Source organism: Balaenoptera musculus, chromosome 1 (assembly GCF_009873245.2).
Source record: "Balaenoptera musculus isolate JJ_BM4_2016_0621 chromosome 1, mBalMus1.pri.v3, whole genome shotgun sequence".
NCBI classification, from domain to species: Eukaryota; Metazoa; Chordata; class Mammalia; order Artiodactyla; family Balaenopteridae; genus Balaenoptera; species Balaenoptera musculus.
The window spans coordinates 55090287-55113720 of record NC_045785.1 but is presented as its reverse complement, the minus strand read 5'-3'; the positions used below and the strand labels follow the sequence as shown (position 1 = coordinate 55113720).

At 36.9% G+C, this 23434-nt stretch overlaps 1 protein-coding gene across 2 annotated transcripts in view; it reads right to left on the bottom strand.

The window, feature by feature from the left end:
• UBE2U (ubiquitin conjugating enzyme E2 U) overlaps positions 1-23434 on the bottom strand; it is an 81973-nt gene that overhangs the window by 18442 nt on the left and 40097 nt on the right. The window contains exons 8-9 of one of the 2 annotated variants that reach the window (XM_036872565.1): positions 21650-21731; positions 6853-6947 (exon numbers count right to left, since the gene is read on the bottom strand). In XM_036872565.1, coding sequence (XP_036728460.1) covers positions 6853-6947; positions 21650-21731 — 177 coding nt within the window. Of the gene's footprint in view, positions 1-6852; positions 6948-21645; positions 21732-23434 lie in introns of those variants that run through there. The other variant, XM_036872570.1, reaches the window with a different exon arrangement.

The following is a 23434-nucleotide window of genomic DNA, read 5'->3' as shown; positions in this document are numbered from 1 at the left end:
ACCTTGGAAAATTTAAGAAAACTGAAATCGTATCAAGCATCCTTTCCAACCACAACGCTATGAGATTAGAAATCAATTACAGGAAAAAAACAGTAAAAAACACAAATACATAGAGGCTAAACAGTGCTCTGCTAAATAACAAAGAGATCACTGAGGAACTCAAAGGGGAAATAAAAAAATACCTAGAAACAAATGACAACAAAAACACGATGATCCAAAACCTATGGGATGCAGCAAAAGCAGTTCTAAGAGGGAAGTTCATAGCAATTCAAGCTCACCTCAAGAAACAAGAAAAATCTCAAATAAACAAACTAACCTTACACCTAAAGCAATTAGAAAAAGAACAAAGGAAACCCAAAATTAGTAGAAGGAAAGAAATAAAAAAGATCAGAGCAGAAATAAATGAAATAGAAACAAAGAAAACAATAGCAAAGATCAATAAAACTAAAAGCTGGTTCTTTGAGAAGATAAACAAAATTGATAAACCTTTAGCCAGACTCATCAAGAAAAAAAGGGAGAGGACTCATATCAATAAAATTAGCAATGAAAAAGGAGAGAATACAACTGACACCACAGAAATACAAAAGGCCATAAGAGACTACTACAAGCAACTATATGCCAATAAAATGGACAACCTGGAAGAAATGGACAAATTCTTGGAAAAGTACAAGCTTCCAAGATTAAACCAGGAAGAATTAGAAAATATAAACAAACAAATCACAGGTAATGAAATTGAAACTGTGATTTAAAATCTTCCAACAAACAAAAGTCCAGGACTAGGTGGCCTCACAGGCAAATTCTATCAAACGTTTAGAGAAGAGTTAACACCTACCCTTCTCAAACTCTTCCAAAAAACTGTGGAGGGAGGAACACTCTCAAACTCATTCTACGAGGCCACCATCACCCTGATACCAAAACCAGGCAAAGATATCACAAAAAAAGAAAATTATAGACCAGTATCACTGATGAACATAGACACAAAAATCCTTAACAAAATACGAGCAAACAGAATCCAACAACACATTAAAAGGATCATACATCATGATCAAGTGGGATTTATCCCAGGGATGCAAGGATTCTTCAATATACACAAATCAATCAATGTGATATATCATATTAACAAATTAACAAATTTGTTATACAATTATTATACAATTAACACAGTGAAGAATAAAAACCATATGATCATCTCACTAGATGCAGAAAAAGCTTTTGACAAAATTCAGCACCCATTTATGATAAGAACCCTCCAGAAAGTGGGCAGAGAGGGAACCTACCTCAACATAATAAAAGCCATATGCGACAAACCACAGCAAACATCATTCTCAATGGTGAAAAACTGAAAGCATTTCCTCTAAGATCAGGAACAACACAAGGATGTCCACTCTCGCCACTATTATTCAACATAGTATTGGAAGTCTTAGCCACAGCAATCAGAGAAGAAAAAGAAAGGGAATACAAACTGGAAAAGAAGAAGTAAAACTGTCACTGTTTGCAGATGACATGATACTATACATAGAAAATCCCAAAGATGCCACCAGAAAGCTACTAGAACTAATCAATGAATTTGGTAAGGTTGCAGGATACAAAATTAATGCACAGAAATCTCTTGCATTCCTATACACTAACAACGAAAGATCAGAAAGAGAAATTAAGGAAACACTCCCATTTACCATCACAACAAAAAGAATAAAATACCTAGGAATAAACCTACCTAAGGAGGCAAAAGACCTGTATTCAGAAAACTATAAAACACTGATGAAAGAAATCAAAGGTAACATAAACAGATGAAGAGATATACCATGCTCCTGGATTGGAAGAATCAATATTGTAAAAATGGCTATACTACCCAAAGCAATCTACAGGTTCAGTGCAATCCCTATCAAATTACCAATGGCATTTTTCACAGAACTAGACCAAGAAATTTTACAATTTGTATGGAAACACAAAAGACCCCGAATAGCCAAAGCAATCTTGAGAAGGAAAATCGGAGCTGGAGGAATCAGACTCCCTGACTTCCGACTGTACTACAAAGCTACAGTATGGTACTGGCACAAAAACAGAAATATAGATCAATGGAACAGGATATAAAGCCCAGAGGTAAACCCATGCACCTATGGTCAACTAATGTATGACAAAGGAGGCAAGGATATACAATGGAGAAAGACAGTCTCTTCAATAAGTGGTGTGGGGAAAACTGGACAGCTACATGTAAAAGAATGAAATTAGAACACACCCTAACACCATACCCAAAAATAAACTCAAAATGGATTAAAGGCCTAAATGTAAGGCCAGACACTATAAAACTCTTAGAGGAAATCATAGTCAGAACACTCTATGACATAAATCACAGCAAGATCCTTTTTGACCCACCTCTGAGAGTAAGGGAAATAAAAACAAAAATAAACAAATGGGACCTAATGAAACTTAAAAGCTTTTGCACACCAAAGGAAACCATAAACAAGACGAAAAGAATGGGAGAAAATATTTGCAAATGAAGCAATGGACAAAGGATTAATCTCCAAAATATACAAGCAGCTCATGCAGCTCAATATCACAAAAACAAACAACCCTAACCAAAAATGGGCAGAAGACCTAAATAGACATTTCTCCAAAGAAGATATACAGATGGTCAATAAATGCATGAAAAGATGCTCAACATCACTAATCATTAGAGAAATGCAAATCAAAACTACAATGAGGTATCACCTCACACGGGTCAGAATGGCCATCATCAAAAAATCTACCAACAATAAATGCTGAAGAAGGTGTGGAGAAAAGGGAACCCTCCTGCACTGTTGGTGGGAATGTAAACTGATACAGCCACTATGGAGAACAGTATGGAGGTTCCTTAAAAAACTAACAATAGAACTACCATACGACCAAGCAATCCCACTACTGGGCATATACCCTGAGAAAACCATAATTCAAAAAGAGTCATGTACCACAGTATTCACTGCAGCACTATTTACAATAGCCAGGACATGGAAGCAACTTAAATGTCCATCGACAGATGAATGGATAAAGAAGATGTGGCACATGTATACAATGGAATATTACTCAGCCATAAAAAGGAACAAAATTGAGTTATTTGTAGTGAGGTGGATGGACCTAGAATCTGTCACACAGAGTGAAGTAAGTCAGAAAGAGAAAAACAAATACCATATGCTAACGCATATATATGGAATTTTTAAAAGCGGTACTGATGAACCTGGTGGCGGGGCAGGAATAAAGACGCAGACGTAGAGAACGGACTTGAGGGCATGGAGGGGAAGGGGAAGCTGGGATGAAGTGAGAGAGTAGCACTGACATCTATACACTACCAAATGTAAAATGGATGGCTAGTGGGAAGCTGCTACACAGCACAGGGAGATCAGCTTGGTGCTTTGTGATGACCTAGAGGGGTGGGATAGGGAGGGTGGGAGGGAGGCTCAAGAAGGAGGGGATATGGGGATATATGTATGCATATAGCTGATTCACTTTGTTGTACAGTAGAAACTAACACAGCATGGTAAGGCATTTATACTCCAATAAGATGTGAAAAAAAAGAAAAAGAAAAAGAAAAACAGAGCCCTTACAAGTAATATAAGAATGAGGGGTTCAATATATGAAACGAGAATTATACACGTGTGGGAAGACCTGGAGCAGTGAGGTCTGGAAGGCCATAGCTGGAGAACCAGAGGAATATCACTGCCTATGTTAGCCTGATGCACTGACATGAGTGGGAAAACCAGCACGAGATGCTGCACACATCCAACCACCCCAAGTGGGACAAACATTGTGAGCTCATGGAGATTTCTGTGAAGCCGTCACATCTGTAAAGTGAGTGCTTGTGAAGAGTTGCATGAAACTGCTGTGTCTGAGGAAGCTGCCATGTATGATACACACAACTTCTCAAGAATTACGGCCTTTTCTCCACTCCCACCTCCAAAATCTCAGCTGAATTTTTTCACATTGGCAAACTATGACATGCTAACCCTCTCTGCAAAAGGGAAGCACAGAGTTCATTCCTTTTCCAGCTGAGTCATATTTTCCTTTGGTATCCTGTACAAGTTCACTCTTGCTACATAATAAACAACCACAAGATCTCAGTGACATATGACAGCAAACATTTGTTTAGGTCACGCATCAGCAGGTCAGCTGCGGGTTAGTTTCTGTGGGTTGGGGATGGCTGGGAAGCTTGGCTGGGAAGCTTGGTGACCAGAGGGCTAGTCCAGGCATGTTCTTGTGATGATGGCAGGACTGAAAAAGAGCAAGCCAAATTGCACAAACCCTTCCCTTCCCGTATTCCATTGGTCAAAACAGTCACATGGCAGAGCTCAAAGTCAAGGGTCAAGGGAGTACATTTTGCCCATGGTGGTGGAACAGGATAGGGAGTGAATGTTTCTGAACACTAATCTAATTGGCCACAACCTCTTAGGTACAGTCTCTTCTCTCAGCAGTAAGATTAGACACAAAGGAGAGTCTATTCCAATTTCAAAGAGGACATGACTCAGAACTAGAAATCAAATGAGTTTCTGGACACTCCTTAAAATGTTCTCTCTTCCAGCTCACTTTTCTTACTTTTTCTCATTCATCATGAGTTTATCCCCCCTTTTTCCAAAATCACAGGGTTGCTGAAACAGTGACAACTCTACTCCATTCTATCATTCATTCACTCATTTTTTCATGAGCATTGAATGACTACTATACGCCAAGCACCATGCTGAGAGGTAAGCAGCCCCTTCCCTAAAGGAGGTCATGTTCTATTAAAGGAGACTGGCAGTAAAGAGACCACTATAACATAGCACGTGTGATGGACAGACTCTCAGCTGGCCTGTCATGATCCCCACATTCTGGTGTTCACACCTTTGTGTAATCCCCTCCCTTTTGAGTGTGGGTAGGACTTGCTATTTCCTTCTAATCAATCGAATGTGACAAAGGTAATGGAACCTCACTCCCATGATTATGTTATATAAGTTTCTACCTTACTATCAGACTTGTTCTAAAGAATTTCCTTGCTGGCTGGCTGAAGTAGGAGGCTACGCTGGGAAAGCCCACAAGGCGATGAACTGCAGGAAGCCTTAAGAGCCGAGCGAGGCCTCCAGTATACAGCCAGCAAGAAGCTGGGCCCTTGGTCCTAAAGACAAAAGGAAGTGAATTTTGTCAGCAACTTCAGTGAGCTTACAGCAAGCAAATTCTTCCCTGTTCCAGCCGCCAGATGAGAATGCAGCCCAGCTGATGCCTTGATCACAGCCTTATGAGATCCCAAGCAGAGGATCCTGCTACATCGTGCCTTGACTGTGGGCACATATAAACTGTGAAATAACAAGTATGTGTTGTTTTAAGCCATTTAGTGTGTGGTAATTTATTACATAGCAATAGAAAACTAATAGAGCATGATAAGACACGATAGAGTGCTATGATGGCTCACAGGGAAAGTTTTCTAGAGAAGGTAATACCTGAGCTGAATCTCAGGATGAGTAGGTACTAGAAAGGAAGAAAAAGGAGGGAATGATGTTGGGAACTGGGGGGTGGGGGTATGAGAAAACACAGAGCACCTCTCAAATTTTTTTGAAATGAAGGAGGGAATAAACAGCCATGACCTACTAGATCAGTGTGGTGTTTAGGGTGTAAGTAGGACAAAGAATTTTAGATTCGCTTAAAACATAAGCAGATTTGAGCTATAGAAAGCAGTCTGACAAAGCATGGACAGAAATTGTTGTAATCATCAACTTAATGAAATGATCTCTTCCACTGGTGAAGATGGGGGGTGGGGGGATGTTGGAGGAGAGAACTGCAGAGAGGAGTAGAGAATTCATGGAGGAAGCAGAGAGTAAGGCTGGAGAAAGCAACATTTCTTACCAATTCTTCCAGGTACCTTGAATCTGGAATAAGGCACAGTTGAATGGAGAAGACTCAGGTTGGTAATTTAGAGGATGAATCCGCGTGACACACCAAAACAAGTAGGAGCAAGAGAAGTAGATACTGAGCCAGGGAAAAGAAAGAGATGGGGGGCAGGACCTTGAACAATCACTGAATGAAGGTTAATGCCTGTGTCTGGCGTTTGTATGCTGTTGTGTTTCAAGGCCAGGCAACAGCAAAAGCAGCAAAGAATAGTTTAGAGGACTTCCCAGTTCACAAAGAATTTTTACCTCCATGGAGTCATTTAGTCACAAGAATTCTCTGACATAGGGAAGGATATTAGAAACAAATATTTACCGAACATCTTCCATGTGCCCAGTACTAGCTGAGGATGAAGAAACTGAAGCTCAGAGGTTAAGAGACTCTCCTATAATTACACAGACGTGGTATCTAAACCCAAGTTCTCTGACCCCGAATGTTTTGCTTTCCCTCCTATAGTAGCTGATTTCCATAAGTTACCAGCTCTCTCTTCCTGCTCAAGACCTACCCCCAATCTGTACCAAATGTTTCTTTGAAAAAATATTAATTCTAAAAATAGTACCAGAAACATCTCAACTAATATTATTCCTTTCTTTTCAACCATATTGCATGTATCTCTGAATTTAAAATGAGTTCTAGGAATTAATTTATTTAGTGTTTTGCTTATTTTTGCTGCTTTTATACATTTGAAACTTAGCCTTGGATTTTCAAATTGTGTATTCACCTATCAAAGGCTACAAAACTTGAAAGTATAACTAATTCATTTTTTTCAAAGCTCCAATTCTTATGTAAGTAACTTACTGAATTTACTTTGTCAGAAAGAGTTAAAGCAGCTTTAAAAAGGGAACACAGGATTAGGCCTCACATATCTAAAACTTATTTGAACTGAATAAAAATTTAAATTTATTATTATGACTAGTATTTCACTTCTAAAAACAAAGTAAAACAAATAGATTGAACTCAGTTTACCTGGAGTTGTGCAGAGATAACTTCTTTCAGTTGGATAACTGGTTTTGTGAGGCTTTTTATTTTCTCTAGCAATCCGAGCCATGGCAGCAGCATACCTAGAATAACAAAAAGAAGAAATTATCACTTGTGAATATAAATGGAAAGGCCAAACATAATTTTTAGAAAAATAATATAAAAAATCACATCACTGTTAAGTTTTGATGTCAATGTGTTGAATGAGTTAGTGAGTTTTTCCCCGTTTTCTCAAAGAGTATGTATAAGGTTTGAACAACCCATTCTTGAAAGTTAGGTAGAAAACACCTATTAAAAACATTCGTACTAGAAGAAGAAGAAAAAAGAAGAAGAAGAAGAAGAAGGAGAAGGAGAAGGAGAAGGAGAAGAAGAAGAAGAAGAAGAAGAAGAAGAAGAAGAAGAAGAAGAAGAAGAAGAAGAGGAGGAGGAGGAAGAGGAGGAGGAGGAAGAGGAGGAAGAGGAAGAGGAAGAAGAACAAGAGGAAGAGGAAGAAGAAGGAGGAGAAGGAGAAGCGGAAGAAGAAGAACGAATTTTGGGAAGTGTATATTACTTTTGAGAAAAATAAGGCAAATCAAACGAAACAGACAAGCAGAGAAATGGGCTTTGACAATGGTGCCATTCTCAGTATTGACTAATGCAATGGTAAACTGAAATTATTCCAATATGTGTTTTCCAACAGAATAGTACTTAGAAAAGTAAACAAATATGGTGTTAGATTAATATTTTAAGAGTAATAAAAACATCATTTGGTAGAGCAAGGTATGTTAGCTTCCTGGGAGTGCCGGAACAAATTACCACAAACATGGCAACTTAAAATAACAGAAATTTAATCTCTCCCAGTTTTGGAGGCTAAAGTCTAGACCCACGGTGTTGGCAGGACCATGCTTCCCCTGGAGGCTTTAGGGGAGAACACTTCTTTGGCTCTTCCTAGCTTCTACTGGCTCCCAGCAACCCTTGGTGCCCCTTGGCTTACAGCTTCGTCACTCCGATCTCGGCCTCCATTGCCACATGGCCTTCTTCCTGGTGTCTCCCTGCCCTCCTCTTCTTAGAAGGAAACCAGTTACTGGACTTAGGGCCCAACTTAATCTGCTATAGATCATCTTAACTAATTATATCTTCAAAGATACTATTTCAAAATAAGGTCATAATCTGAGGCTCTGGGTGGACACGAGTTTTGGGGGAACACTGCAACCCTTGCACAAGGGAAAAATTCTACCAGAAAAATTCATGACATATCCTGGAAAAAACCCACCACCTGGTAGGAGATATCAAGGAGCCCAAGTCAAGCTACAATAGCATTTCCTTAGAGAAGGAGTTCATATATGGAAATGAAAATTTTTACAAAAATTTCTTTTGAGGATGACTAAATTTTTTAATATATTATGACAAGAAAACTTTTGGTGAAAATATTGTTTATTGTAATTGAAATTAAGTGGAATAGAAATGCTTTTGTCTCACAGGTGTACCTCACTCACACAATACTTCTGAAAAGTTCATTCATTTGAAAAGTATTCATTGAGCACATACCTTGTGCCAGGCACTGTTCTAGGAGCTAATGCTACAGGAAGAACAAGACAGACAAGGTCCCTGGCCCCATTGAGAAGAGAAAGAAATAAGCGAATGTGAAAATCAAGATACATCAGTAGTGATATGTACTATGATTAAAATAAAACCTCCAATAACATGCTGTATGGAGGTGCTGAAAGCAGACATCCTTGCATTGCTCCTGACATTAGGGTCAAAACATTCAGTCTTTTATGATTACGCATGTTGGCTGTAGTATTTTCATAGATGTGCTTTAGCAGGTTGAGGACGTTCTTTCCTATTCTTAATTTACTGAGAGTTTGTTTGTTTGTTTTTTTAATCAGGATTTGGTGTTGAAATTTTCTTCACCTATTGAGACGATCATATGGTTCTTCTTTCTTATTCTATTTTACATTGTTTGAATTTTAAAAATATTAAACCAAGGTTATATTCCTAGTATAAACCTCACTTGGTCATGTATAATCATCATAATTATTTATTATAATTAATTGTGACCAAGTGGGCTTATACCAGGAATGTAACCTTGATTTAACATTTTTAAAAAATCAATATTTAAAATGTTTAAACCATGTTTAAAATGTATATGTTTACATTCAGTTTGCTAAATTGTTTTCATCTATGTATAGAAGGTGTATTGATTTGTAGTTTTCTTCATTTGTTTTTGCTTTTCTTATAGTGTCTTTGGTTTTGTTATTGAGGTAATGCTGACTTTATAACATGTATTAGGAAGTACTCCCTTCTCTTCCATTTTCTGAAAGAGCTTGTGTACACTGGTATTATGTTTTCCTTAAAATGTCTGGAAAATTCTCCAGTGAAGCCATCTGGCCTTGGACTTGTCTTTGTGTGAAGGCTTTTAGCTATCAACTCAATTTCCTTATTAGACATAGGATTATTTAGGTTATCCGTTTCTTTTTAAGTGAGCATTGGTAGATGTCAAGAAATTTGTTCATCTATGTGGTTGAATTTATTGGTATGAAAAAGTCTTTATCTTCCTTTTAGAGAGATTTTCACAGGGTATAAAACTCTAGGTTAACCATTTCTTTTACTTATTTATTTAACCATGGAAGAATGATGGCCTTTATTTTCTTCAGAAATAATTTCAAACTTACAAGCACGTTGCAAGAATACTACCAACTCCCATATGCCCTACACCCAGATTCCCCAATTGTTCTTTCTTTTAAGCACTTTAAAGTTGCCATCCATTATCTTTTGGCTTCCAAGTTTTCTGACATGAAGTTATTGGTTGCTCTTATCTTTGTTCCTCTACATGCAATGTGTGTGTGTTTTTATCCTTTATTGCTTTTGAGATTTTTCTCTTTATCACTGAGTTACAGCAATTTAATTACGATGTGCCTTGGAATGGTTTCTTTGTACTTCTGCTTCTTGGGACTTATTGAGCTTCTTGGTCTCTGAGTTTATATTTTTTATCAAATTTGGAAAATTTTCAGCCATAATTATTTTTTCATATATTTTTTTCTGTCAGTTTCTTTGGGACACCAATTACATGTATCTCACACATAAACTATGTCCCACAGCTCACTGAAGCTTTTTCTCTCTACGCTTATTTTCAAGAGTTTATATTGCTACATTTTCAAGTTCATGAGTCATTTCTTCTTCAGTATCTAACTTGCTGTTCTTTCCATACAGTGTGTATTTAAAACATTTTTTATTTATTTTATCCCTAGATGTTCCATCGGTCTTTTGTATATCTTCCATTACTTTTCATCACATTCATGACTTTCTTTAGATCCTTGAGTATATTTTATAAGATGTATAAAAGCTGCATTAAGGTCCATATCTACTAATTCTATCATCTCTATTATTTATAAATCTATTTATATTGATATATTTTCTTTTGGTTATGGATTATATTTTCCTGCTTTTTTGTATGACTGGCCATTTTTGATGGGGTGATGGACAATAAAAATTTTATGTCGCTGGGTGCTGAATTTTGTTATCCTCCTTTATATATAGTTGTCCATTATTCTGGTATGAAGCTCAGTATCCTACAAATCAGTTTAGTACTGCAAGATTTGTGTTTAGCCTTCCATATGGGTCTAAAATAGCCTTTATTTGGAGACAAATACAGCCCTACTCCTAAGGCATGACCCTTCTGAAGTCTCCATCCAATGCCCTTTGAATTAAGAGTTCTTGCCTCTCTAACTAGCAGGAACGCAAACTATTTCTAGCCTCTGTGAGCCTTGTGTGAATTCCAAACCAAACAAAATCATTAGAATCTTATTTTCCTCAAGGCAAACATGACTCTAGTTAGAAAACAACATAACTTGATCTATACCTTTTCTCCAGTGATAACTCTTTGTCCTCAAAAAACTACATACTATTGAAATTTCCTTTTTCATTCAAACATTTGCCTTTTTCTAACTGAAAACATAAATTATATAAACAAAACTGTTTATTGTCACAATTTTTAAATTGCAATTAAAATGACTATAAGGGAAGGTGCCATAATTATTAAGTTAAAAGTAAAAGAGAAAACCCTAATGCTTGTTCATATTAAATTCTCATACCATTTTGGTGGCTCTGTAAACTGCTACACGTTCTTGAGAAGTCACTCTATGAACATAACAAGCATCATAAAACTTATGGCATCTAGTAACCAGACTTTTGGTAACATGTTCTAAGGGAACTTCTTGGCCTCCTTTTTATTCTTCCCTTCAGGTAAAATATAATCTAATATGCCTATAGGGAACCTTAGCTCTCCTCACTCTCACCCCTGCTCAGACCAAGGCCTAAGCCAATCCATGTATCACATTTCTGTGGCCACGAGGAGTGGGAGGTGTCAGGGGAAATGGTGGGGGGGGAATGGGGTAGGTTGTTGCAGGGGTGGGCAAGGCGGAGAGGGAGAGAGAGCAAGAGACAGAGACCCCTCCCTCAAAAGAGTATTCTACGTGGGAGCAGAGCCAAAGAAGCGATTCCCTTGGTGGGGGGAAGTCCAGTATGTGTTTTTGACTCAAAACCCCTCATTCTGAAGAGAGATGTAAGGGGACCCAGCCTTAAGCCATGCTGTTGATAATAAAGGAGGATCCAGCAGATTCTGTGCTACAACCAGAAATCCATGGTAAAATGTGAGGGCAACATTCTGAGAGAAAAATTGATTAAATGAATCATATCCATAAGAGGGAAACAATAAAGAGTACTAAATTCATTAAAAAAATAGTTGAAAATGCTAAAGGAACTTCTCTAGGCAAGAAACACAAGAGAAGGAAAACACCTACAATAACAAACCCAAAATATTTAAGAAAATAATGGGAATAGGAACATACATATCGATAATTACCTTAAATGTAAATGGATTAAATGCTCCCACCAAAAGACACAGACTGGCTGAATGGATACAAAAACAAGACCCATATATATGCTGTCTACAAGAGACCCACTTCAGACCTAGAGACACATACAGACTGAAAGTGAGGGATTGGAAAAAGATATTCCATGCAAATGGAAATCAAAAGAAAGCTGGAGTAGCAATTCTCATATCAGACAAAATAGACTTTAAAATAAATACTATTACAAGAGACAAAGAAGGACACTATATAATGATCAAGGGATCGATCCAAGAGGAAGGTATAACAATTGTAAATATTTATGCACCCAACATAGGAGCACCTCAATACATAAGGCAAATACTAACAGCCATAAAAGGGGAAATCGACAGTAACACAATCATAGTAGGGGACTTTAACACCCCACTTTCACCAATGGACAGATCATCCAAAATGAAAATAAATAAGGAAACACAAGCTTTAAATGATACATTAAACAAGATGGACTTAATTGATATTTATAGGACATTCCACCCAAAAACAACAGAATACACATTTTTCTCAAGTGCTCATGGAATATTCTCCAGGATAGATCATATCCTGGGTCACAAATCAAGCCTTGGTAAATTTAAGAAAATTGAAATCGTATCAAGTATCTTTTCCGACCACAACGCTATGAGACTAGATATCAATTACAGGAAAAGATGTGTAAAAAATACAAACACATGGAGGCTACACAATACACTACTTAATAACGAAGTGATCACTGAAGAAATCAAAGGGGAAATCAAAAAATACCTAGAAACAAATGACAATGGAGACACGACGACCCAAAACCTATGGGATGCAGCAAAAGCAGTTCTAAGAGGGAAGTTTATAGCAATACAAGCCTGCATCAAGAAACAGGAAACATCTCGAATAAACAACCTAACCTTGCACCTAAAGCAATTAGAGAAAGAAGAGCAAAAAAACCCCAAAGCTAGCAGAAGGAAAGAAATCATAAAGATCAGATCAGAAATAAATGAAAAAGAAATGAAGGAAACAATAGCAAAAATCAATGAAACTAAAGGCTGGTTCTTCGAGAAGATAAACAAAATTGATAAGCCATTAGCCAGACTCATCAAGAGAAAAAGGGAGAAGACTCAAATCAATAGAATTAGAAATGAAAAAGGAGAAGTAACCACTGACACTGCAGAAATACAAACGATCATGAGAGATTACTACAAGCAACTCTATGCCAATAAAATGGACAACTTGGAAGAAATAGACAGATTCTTAGAAATGCACAACCTACCGAGACTGAACCAGGAAGAAATAGAAAATATGAACAGACCAATCACAAGTATTGAAATTGAAACTGTGATTAAAAATCTTCCAACAAACAAAAGCCCAGGACCAGATGGCTTCACAGGTGAATTCTATCAAACATTTAGAGAAGAGCTAACACCTATCCTTCTCAAACTCTTCCAAAATATTGCAGAGGCAGGAACACTCCCCAACTCATTCTACGAGGCCACCATCACCCTGATACCAAAACCAGACAAAGATGTCACAAAGAAAGAAAACTACAGGCCAATATCACTGATGAACATAGATGCAAAAATCCTCAACAAAATACTAGCAAACAGAATCCAACAGCACATTAAAAGGATTATACACCATGATCAAGTGGGGTTTATTCCAGGAATGCAAGGATTCTTCAATATACGCAAATCAATCAACGTGATACATCATATTAACAAATTGAAGGAGAAAAACCATATGATCATCTCAATAGACGCAGAGAAAGCTTTCGACAAAATTCAACACCCATTTATGATAAAAGCCCTGCAGAAAGTAGGCATAGAGGGAACTTTCCTCAACATAATAAAGGCCATATATGACAAACCCACAGCCAACATCATCCTCAATGGTGAAAAACTGAAACCATTTCCACTAAGATCAGGAACAAGACAATGTTGCCCACTCTCACCACTATTATTCAACATAGTTTTGGAAGTGTTAGCCACAGCAATCAGAGAAGAAAAAGAAATAAAAGGAATCCAAATCAGAAAAGAAGAAGTAAAGCTGTCACTGTTTGCAGATGACATGATACTATACATTAGAGAATCCTAAAACTGCCACCAGAAAACTACTAGAGCTAATCAATGAATTTGGTAAAGTAGCAGGATACAAAATTAATGCACAGAAATCTCTTGCATTCCTATATACTAATGATGAAAAATCTGAAAGTGAAATTAAGAAAACACTCCCGTTTACCATTGCAACAAAAAGAATAAAATATCTACGAATAAACCTACCTAAGGAGACAAAAGACCTGTATGCAGAAAATTATAGGACACTGATGAAAGAAATTAAAGATGATACAAATAGATGGAGAGATATACCATGTTCTTGGATTGGAAGAATCAATATTGTGAAAATGACTATACTACCCAAAGCAATCTACAGATTCAATGCAATCCCTATCAAACTACCACAGGCATTTTTCACAGAACTAGAACAAAAAATTTCACAATTTGTATGGAGACACAAAAGACCCCAAATAGCCAAAGCAATCTTGAGAACGAAAAATGGAGCTGGAGGAATCAGGCTCCCTGACTTCAGGCTATATTACAAAGCTACAGTAATCAAGACAGTTTGGTACTGGCACAAAAACAGAAATATAGATCAATGGAACAGGATAGAAAGCCCAGAGATAAACCCATGCACATATGGTCACCTTATCTTTGATAAAGGAGGCAAGCATATACAGTGGAGAAAAGACAGCCTCTTCAATAAGTGGTGCTGGGAAAATTGGACAGGTACATGTAAAAGTATGAAATTAGAACACTCCCTGACACCATACACAAAAATAAACTCAAAATGGATTAAAGACCTAAGTGTAAAGCCAGACACTATCAAACTCTTAGAGGAAAACATAGGCAGAACACTCTGTGACATAAATCGCAGCAAGATCCTTTTTGACCCAGCTCCTAGAGAAATGGAAATAAAAACACAAATAAACAAATGGGACCTAATGAAACTTAAAAGCTTTTGCACAGCAAAGGAAACCATAAACAAGACGAAAAGACAACCCTCAGAATGGGAGAAAATATTTGCAAATGAAGCAAATGACAAAGGATTAATCTCCAAGATTTACAAGCAGCTCATGCAGCTCAATAACAAAAATACAAACGACCCAATCCAAAAATGGGCAGAAGACCTAAATAGACATTTCTCCAAAGAAGATATACAGATGGCCAACAGACACATGAAAGAATGCTCAGCATCCTTAATCATTAGAGAAATGCAAATGAAAACTACAGTGAGGTATCACCTCACACCAGTCAGAATGGCCATCACCAAAAAATCTACAAACAATAAATGCTGGAGTGGGTGTGGAGAAAAGGGAACACTCTTGCACTGTTGGTGGGAATGTAAATTGATACAGCCACTACGGAGAACAGTATGGAGGTTCCTTAAGAAACTAAAAATAGAACTACCATATGATCCAGCAATCCCACTACTGGGCATATACCCTGAGAAAACCATAATTCAAAAAGAGTCATGTACCACAATGTTCATTGCAGCTCTATTTACAATAGCCAGGACATGGAAGCAACCTAAATGTCCATCATCGGATGAATGGATAAAGAAGATGTGGCACATATATACAATGGAATATTACTCAGCCGTAAAAAGAAATGAAATGGAGGTATTTGTAATGAGGTGGATGGAGTTAGAGTCTGTCATACAGAGTGAAGTAAGTCAGAAAGAGAAAAACAAATACAGTATGCTAACACATATATATGGAATCTAAGGAAAAAACAAAAAACAAAAAAAGGTCATGAAGAACCTAGTGGCAAGATGGGAATAAAGACACAGACCTACTAAAGAATGGACTTGAGGATATGGGGAGGGGGAGGGGTGAGATGTGACAGGGTGAGAGAGTGTCATGGACATATATACACTACCAAATGTAAAATAGATAGCTAGTGGGAAGCAGCCGCATAGCACAGGGAGATCAGCTCGGTGCTTTGTGACCACCTAGAGGGGTGGGATAGGGAGGGTGGGAGGGAGGGAGATGCAAGAGGGAAGAGATATGGGAACATATGTATATGTATAACTGATTCACTTTGTTATAAAGCAGAAACTAACACACCATTGTAAAGCAATTATACTTCAATAAAGATGTTAAAAAAAAAACAGAAGCAATATTGTAACAAATTCAATAAAGACTTTAGAAAAAAAAATAGTTGAGAGAACTGGGTGTGTTTATTCTAAAAATAGAAAACTTAAGAGGAGGTGGGAGAAAGACATGATGGCTATTTTCTGAGACTTAAAGGGCAAGTCCACAAAACAGAAGAGCCTTATTTGTGTTGTTTCCCAGGACAAGTGGCAGTACTTTCTTTTCTGCCACAGCAGCATCCCTTGAATCATATCTTCTACTCATATCCAAAGCCAAGCCTGGATCCTCAGTGTCTGAGCTGATTCTGGATCTAATCGAACAAAGCATTTGTTGTAGCATCTGGTAGGCCTGGATTTGAATTTCAGCTCTGTCACTTACTGAGTGTGTGACCTTAGGGAGTTTGTTTTTTAATTTTTTCTGTTAAAATATTCTTTATAAAATGGAGATAATTTCTCATTTTCTGGATGGTTTTGCAGACAAATGTAAAAGCACATGGTAGGTGTTCAAGAAAGTCTGTTAAATGAATGAAAGAAATCTGGAATGGTTGAATATCACAAGGTGCTAGATTTAAGCTAGAAATAAAGACGATTAGAGCTATTTGAATGTTCCTGAAGTACTGAGCTTCCTGTCTCTAAAAACATCTAAGCAGAGATTAAGCAAAACTATTTTTTAAAAGGAATTTTCCTCTTTGTCTAATTTTTTCCATGTCTTTATTTTATTTTTTTAACACCTTTATTTGAGTATAATTGCTTTACAATGGTGCGTTAGTTTCTGCTTTGTAACAAAGTGAATCAGCTATACATAAACATATATCTCCATATCCCCTCCCTCTTGCGGCTCCCTCCCATCCTCCCTATCCCACCCCTCTAGGTGGTCACAAAGCACCGAGCTGATCTCCCTGTGCTATGCGGCTGCTTCCCACTAGCTATCTATTTTACATTTGGTAGTGTATATATGTCCATGCCACTCTCACTTCATCCCAGCTTACCCTTCCCACTCCCTGTGTCCTCAATTCCACTCTCTACGTCTGCGTCTTTATTCCTGTCCTGCCTCTAGGTTCTTCAGAACCATTTTTTTTTTTAGATTCCATATATATGTGTTAGCATACGGTATTTGTTTTTCTCTTTCTGACTTACTACACTCTGTATGCATGTCTTTATTTTAAAAGGGACATTTCCCATACTCATTCTAATGCCAATTCTCTCTTTAACCACTAGATGGCATTCAAGGTTTAATCTTTGGGGAATAAAAAACTAGGATTTCTCCTTAAAAATGCATTAAATATATAATTATATAAACCTACAAAAACAATGTTTAACTTCAATAGCCCTGAAAGGATAGCATAAACATGCATTAAGTTAATGTACTCAGCATAAATATTTTCTATATAATTGGAGAAATTGGAATCAAACATAGTTATGCTAGAGGAAGATCACATATTTTTGTGAGTTAAAACACATACTCAAAAATCAGACACTACAGGAACTTAGAAATAATATATATTAACTCCTTAATTTAAAACACAGTACAACTAAGAGTTTATTTTATAAATATAAGAAAGTTTTATGTTGGTATTTGATATAATACATGCTAATTACTTTATATAGAAGGAAAAAGGAACTAACATTGTTTAATAATAGAATTTAAGATTGACTGAAAAAGTGCAAAACTTTTCCACAAAAGCAGACTTTATTTGTGCTAGCAACTGGGTAGGCAATATTTTTACATTTACCTGAAAAACTTAAGCTTTTAATAAGCACATATTAATGGCAGATAGGAAATAAAGTTTTAGTTTTCAAAAACAATATGTGTTTATCAATAACTGGGCAAGTTGGTTAATCTCTCTGTGCCTCATGTTTCTCTCATTAGTAAACTGCAGATAGAGCTACCTCTAGTTTTCCACAATTTCCGTACAGAAACCTAGGGGTGACAATCCAGTTGAAAAGGGAGGCTAGGAACCTTCTCTTGAAGCTATGTCTGTATAATAAGGGAAGTGGTCTGACTTGGAGTGTAGGTTGATTTGTTGTGTCTTTGAAGGAGGCTGATAGATAGTCTCGTGGGTTACACTTAGAGGTGTGTGCTTACACTTAGAGGATAACTGTCCACTACACAGTGTGGCCAGTATTACATTAGGAAATGAAGGGAGAATGCCTGGCACACAGTAGATGCTTCGCCATATTAGTTCTGGTTTCCTTTGTATAGATACTTCAAAGTAGGGACAAGGGCAATATTCTTTCCTGAAGCTACGTAGAATGTAAAACTTCTCCAGAATTGATAACTTTTATTTCGATAACTTGCTGCCTGACAAAGCTTAGACGACTGGCATAGTTCTTTCCATGACCACATTAGCAATCACTGGGTATAGAGTATGATGTAAAAGTAGTGTTATATGTGCTTAAGGATAGTCAAAAGAACAGCTTTCACTGCTTTCTGACTTTGTATCTTTCACTTTCTCCTGAGAAAATAAATATGAACTATTAATTAGATTCTAGATTCATATTCTTTCCCATGTCTTGGTAGAAATAAAGCATTTGCAGGAATAGCCAAAAGACCAGCAAGGCAATAGGAAAGAAAAAAAGGCCTTAGAAATGAACGCCAAACCAAATGATCAGTTCATGAATATTTATGAGTTGCTTATAATGCCAATGAGTTCCTATTAATACTAACTAAAAACATGTGTAAAACTTAAGAATTTGCATAAAATATTCATGACAGTCATTTATATTTCCAGTTTTCAATCACTGTTCTATGACTATACCCTTAGAATACCCAAAATATAACCATAATCTCTATATTAGAATGGGCACCTTCATTTTACTTTTCCTAAAAGTAACTGCCTTCACATTTAATCCTCCTATTAAGTGGGGAAACAGGGTAAGTATGCATCATTCAAGAAACACTAATTGAGTGCCAGGTACCAGGCTAAGTTCAGAGAATACAAAGCTTCAAGAACAGTCCTGCCCTGGTCACTCTGCATGAACAGATGAATCTCCCCACCACAGGCGCTGAAAGAGACAGGAACAGACTGCTACAGTAGGAGAGGATGGGGGGACATGGGAGCCTGAATCATGGACCATTCCACAAAACACAGTGGAGCTGGATCTTCATGCCATCCTTGTGGAGCACTTTGCCAGGCTGAAAAGACGACAGGACGGAGAAGGGAAAAGAACAAAGGGCATAATGGGGCTAAAATAAATGTGGTTATGATAGGTGTTGTTTTCTGGTTTCTAGACTGAGAAAATTTCACAATTTTTACATTTCTATTTTTATTCTCTAAAAACGTTGGGGGACATGGGCTTTTGTCAACCCCTCTCCTTGGGAACTAATATTTATTGAATGTCCATGTGCCAACACTATGTGGTTTATATATATATATATGATCTCACTCAAGAGATCAAATGCAAAACAAGTTTGCAAGGTAGGTAATATCTCCTTTTAACAGATAAGGAGACAAGCTCAGAGAGGGTAAGAATTTCTCCAAGATCTATCTGACACTACAGCCCATGCCCTTTCCCATGCTGCCTCCAAAGAAAGATTTTCCATGTGAGAACTGAACTAGGGCCACAGTAGGAAAAGCATGAATAATAGCGAACCTCGAGTACTTCCTATGTACCAGATACTGTTTGAAGCAATCTACGTGTATGTATTAGTGTATTTAATCCTCACAATCTCCTTGGGAGGTGGGTAGAGTTACTACTGCCATTTAACAGATAAGGGAACTGAGGGACAAAGCAGTCAGATAACATGCCCGAGGTCACAGAGCTGGTAATTGGCAGAGCCAGGATTCAGATGCAAAGAGTCTGGCTGCAGTGTCCCTGCATTTAAGCACCCCATGTTCCACCTTTTAACTCAGACTGAATCCTAACTTGAGACCCTGCTGGGAAAGATATCCCAGACAGAAAGCTCAAAGTGGTGAGAAGATCTTATGTTCCCAAACAATAGTGGGGGAAAAAAAAAAGAAATTAGGGTAGCTTAAGAATCGGGTCTTGATTGATGACAGTAGGAGGACAGTAGGAGGAGGGGTATGAGGCAGGAGAGATACGTCTCTCTTTTTCCGGAAGGCTCTGCAGATGAAAGGCTCTCAATTTGCATTTTCTGGGTTTTTTTAAAGGGGAATTTCAGCGCGAGGAAAGTTTTCTCTGTTTTCAAATATTAAAAACAGAGAGATGCAAAAGGTATCATATTGCATGTACACAGAGGCCAATTACTCACTTGCATAGATTCCCAAACATTTCCTACTTGAAAGTCTGAATTGACCACTTTGTTATACTTCATGTATTTTGATGAACATGAGACTTTTAAAAATTATTTAAAAAGAAGTTGATTCCACCATACTTTATATTTTTGCATGCTCAAATATTTATGCTGTAATAAAATTATGTAGATAAATGTAATATCTTTTAGACACTTTATTTAAATAATGTTTAAATCAATGTTTTGTTATCATCTGATCTAAATATATTCTCATCAACCACCAGATGGCATAAGGTGTGAGAGTTTTATTCTGACAGGGTCACCACACACATGATAATTTGACCTATAACTTCAAAATAATGTATTTAGGAAAATGTTCTAGCATTCAAACAGTTCACAATTATTTCAGCCATATGGAGAAGTGGGTGGATAAGTTGAAAATGACATGGTCCTACTTTTTTCTACATTTTGGGGTTCTGTGGGATGCTGGCCTTACATAATGAATCAATAATCAAACAAATAAAACAAAGCAGTTCTGTTAAAGGAAATCAAAAAGGAAGTCATGTCACAGCAAAATTAACCTTATATTCTAAGTAGGTTTCTTTAAATGAAACTTGAAACATGCCTTCAAGAAAAAAACCATGCTGACACTTCTTCAACTTCTGCTTCATAAAAACTTTTCTACTGCTTATAATTTACTCTGAAAGCAGAAAAGTATCTAATGCAAAAGCTTTCCTCCCCTTTGGCTTGAAGGAAAGTTGCTGCAGAAATCAACTGAAAAAAGAATATCTAACCAAAAAACCCAATCTGAACTATGATATTAAAGGATAGGAAAGTCTATTTTAAGAGCCTTGATTTCTACACGAATTCAAAATATAGCACATTGTTTTTATTAATCCTATTATTTTCATCTAGAAAAGAGGTCACAATGCTAACAAGGAGCTAATAAACATGATGTAAATACAAAAAATAGGAACTTTAATTCCCCTAGCTTTGTGGTAGCACATTCACTGAATGCTGTGCAATAAGCACTCCAGAATAAATGACCACTGCTAGGAGGCAAGAGACTGAAGATGAGATTAAGGTCCCTTCCTGAATGTGGTCCAAGAGTCAATCATTCCAAAAGATGTTGTAATAATTTATCTTTGTATTTAATTACAGACTTCCTCACTAGATTTAATATATTTGGTTCCTGAGTGAGAAATCCATCTGTGAAAGAGGAAAAGGTGTTTGGAACCATGAGAAAAATGAAATACTAACTGGTGATATGTAAACAGGTTGGTTTTTCTTTTTTCCTGTTTCTAAGTTCTATTTTGATAAGGTTAAGAATGGAAATAAGAAGATTAATAGGAAAGGTATTGTGAGATTCCTTCACTGTGGCTCATGTTCTATCCCCACCTTTGGCAGCCGGTAGATAGCAAAGCTGTTTCCCACCTGGGTTCATATGAAAGGACAATATGATACTTCTTATTTTTGTTCTTATGTTTAAAAGAAATCCAATGGGTTTCTTCTGATAGTTCAGTTAGTAGAAAGTGAATAATAGATATTTCAAGTTCATAGGATAATATTCTAGACAGTTAAAATTACTTACTTTAAACCCCATTCTTTAGGTCGTCTTAGCTCATTTTTCTTCCATTTGTAATACTCTCCAGTGAAATCTGGATCTTCAAGCACTGAAATTAGAATATTTTAAAAAGGAGCTATGCATACATTCTTTAATAATAGTTTAAAGTTTACAATAATTTATTTCCCCTTAAGTTAGTATGTGGCAATAACACGTACTATTATCGTTCAAGTCACATTACAATCCTCAGACACCAAATTTCTTCTTTTTATTTAGACTTTGTGATACTGGATATTGTTTGAAACAAACAGATTGTGACTTTGTAACTTATCATGATAATGATATTTGTTTATATATCATTTATAGAAACGAGGATAGTTTTAAAATAACTCATACAGAAACTGATACCATAGCTTAACAAAATTCTAATGCAGCCCTTCAAGTGAAAAAATAAAATCGTGGAGTTTGAAAGTGACATTACAGATCTTGATCTGCTACAAAGCAAGAATCTGCAACAGATGATCATCCAGCCTCTAAATGAATCCCTTGTCTCTTTGTTATTGGGAGACTGCCCGTTTCATTGACAGTTACCGAGGTCACAATGTCCTTCCTTAATCTGAGGGCTGTGAGTTTCCACTGCTCCTCCTTCTGACCTCCTCAGCAATTCTGAGTAAATTTATCCCTCCCCTATGGAAAGGATCCCTCTAATATTTGAAGATAGCTCTCAGGGCAGCCTCAGTTCCTTCAACTTTTTCTTAAGTCATGATTTTCTAGAGACCTAACCATCCTCATCCTGGTGGTGAACTTTGTTGATATTCCTATTAAAGTTTTCATCCAGAACCGGCTCAGAAACTTGATTTCCTATCAATAGCAAGATGCAGGTGGGATTGCTACCTCCCTCGATCTGTGTGCTGGACTTCTCTCAATTTGGCTCAGATATGCATTAGTATTTTCTGGAAATCACATTATACCACTGGCTCATATGTTTGTGGTGAATTATAAGCCTTATGCCTTCAATCAAATTCACATAAAATTTAAGGAAAACCTACTATGCTTAAGCACTGGTAGTTTTTACACAAAATACTATTAATCCAGATCATTCACACACGCACATATATATCCTTCCTTTTCTCCCCGCTCCCTCCCCCTGCTCGCTTGTGGGCTTTCTCTCTCTCTTTCTTTCTTTCTTCTTCTAATTGTCCTGGGTTTACAGTCCTGATGTATTTAACCAACCAGATGCTCCCCACCTGTCTTGTCCTTATCTGGAGCTTAACTTCTTAACAATGATTAATTAACCCCTTCCAGCTTGATGAAATTTGTCATTGATAGAGAAAATATTTAAACTGAATAATTCTCCTTTTCTTCTATTAATATTACATGATTTTCACCAGCGATGTTCCAATCTATTCTTTATCTTCTTCAAACACACACAAACACACATACATACATATTCTTATAGACTTCATTAATACTCTTTATTGTTATTTGGAATATATTCCTTCCTTCCTTTAAGGAAGCAAATCTGTACTCCCCAGAGTTCTTAGCAGGATTCATTATTTCCTTTAGATGATTATAATAATTAATAGAACTCTTACTATATATGGGGGTACTTGTAAAGTAGATATGCAGTGCTTACCATTATAATACCCACTTCACAGATGAACACACAGACACAGAAAGGTCGAGTAATGTCTTCTCACATGTACTATTCATTACTACCTAAACAAAATTTAAAATTTATTTGATGTTAAGTTCCCTGACCAGGTATTGAACCCAGGCCATAGTAGTGAAAGAGCCAAATCCTAACCACTA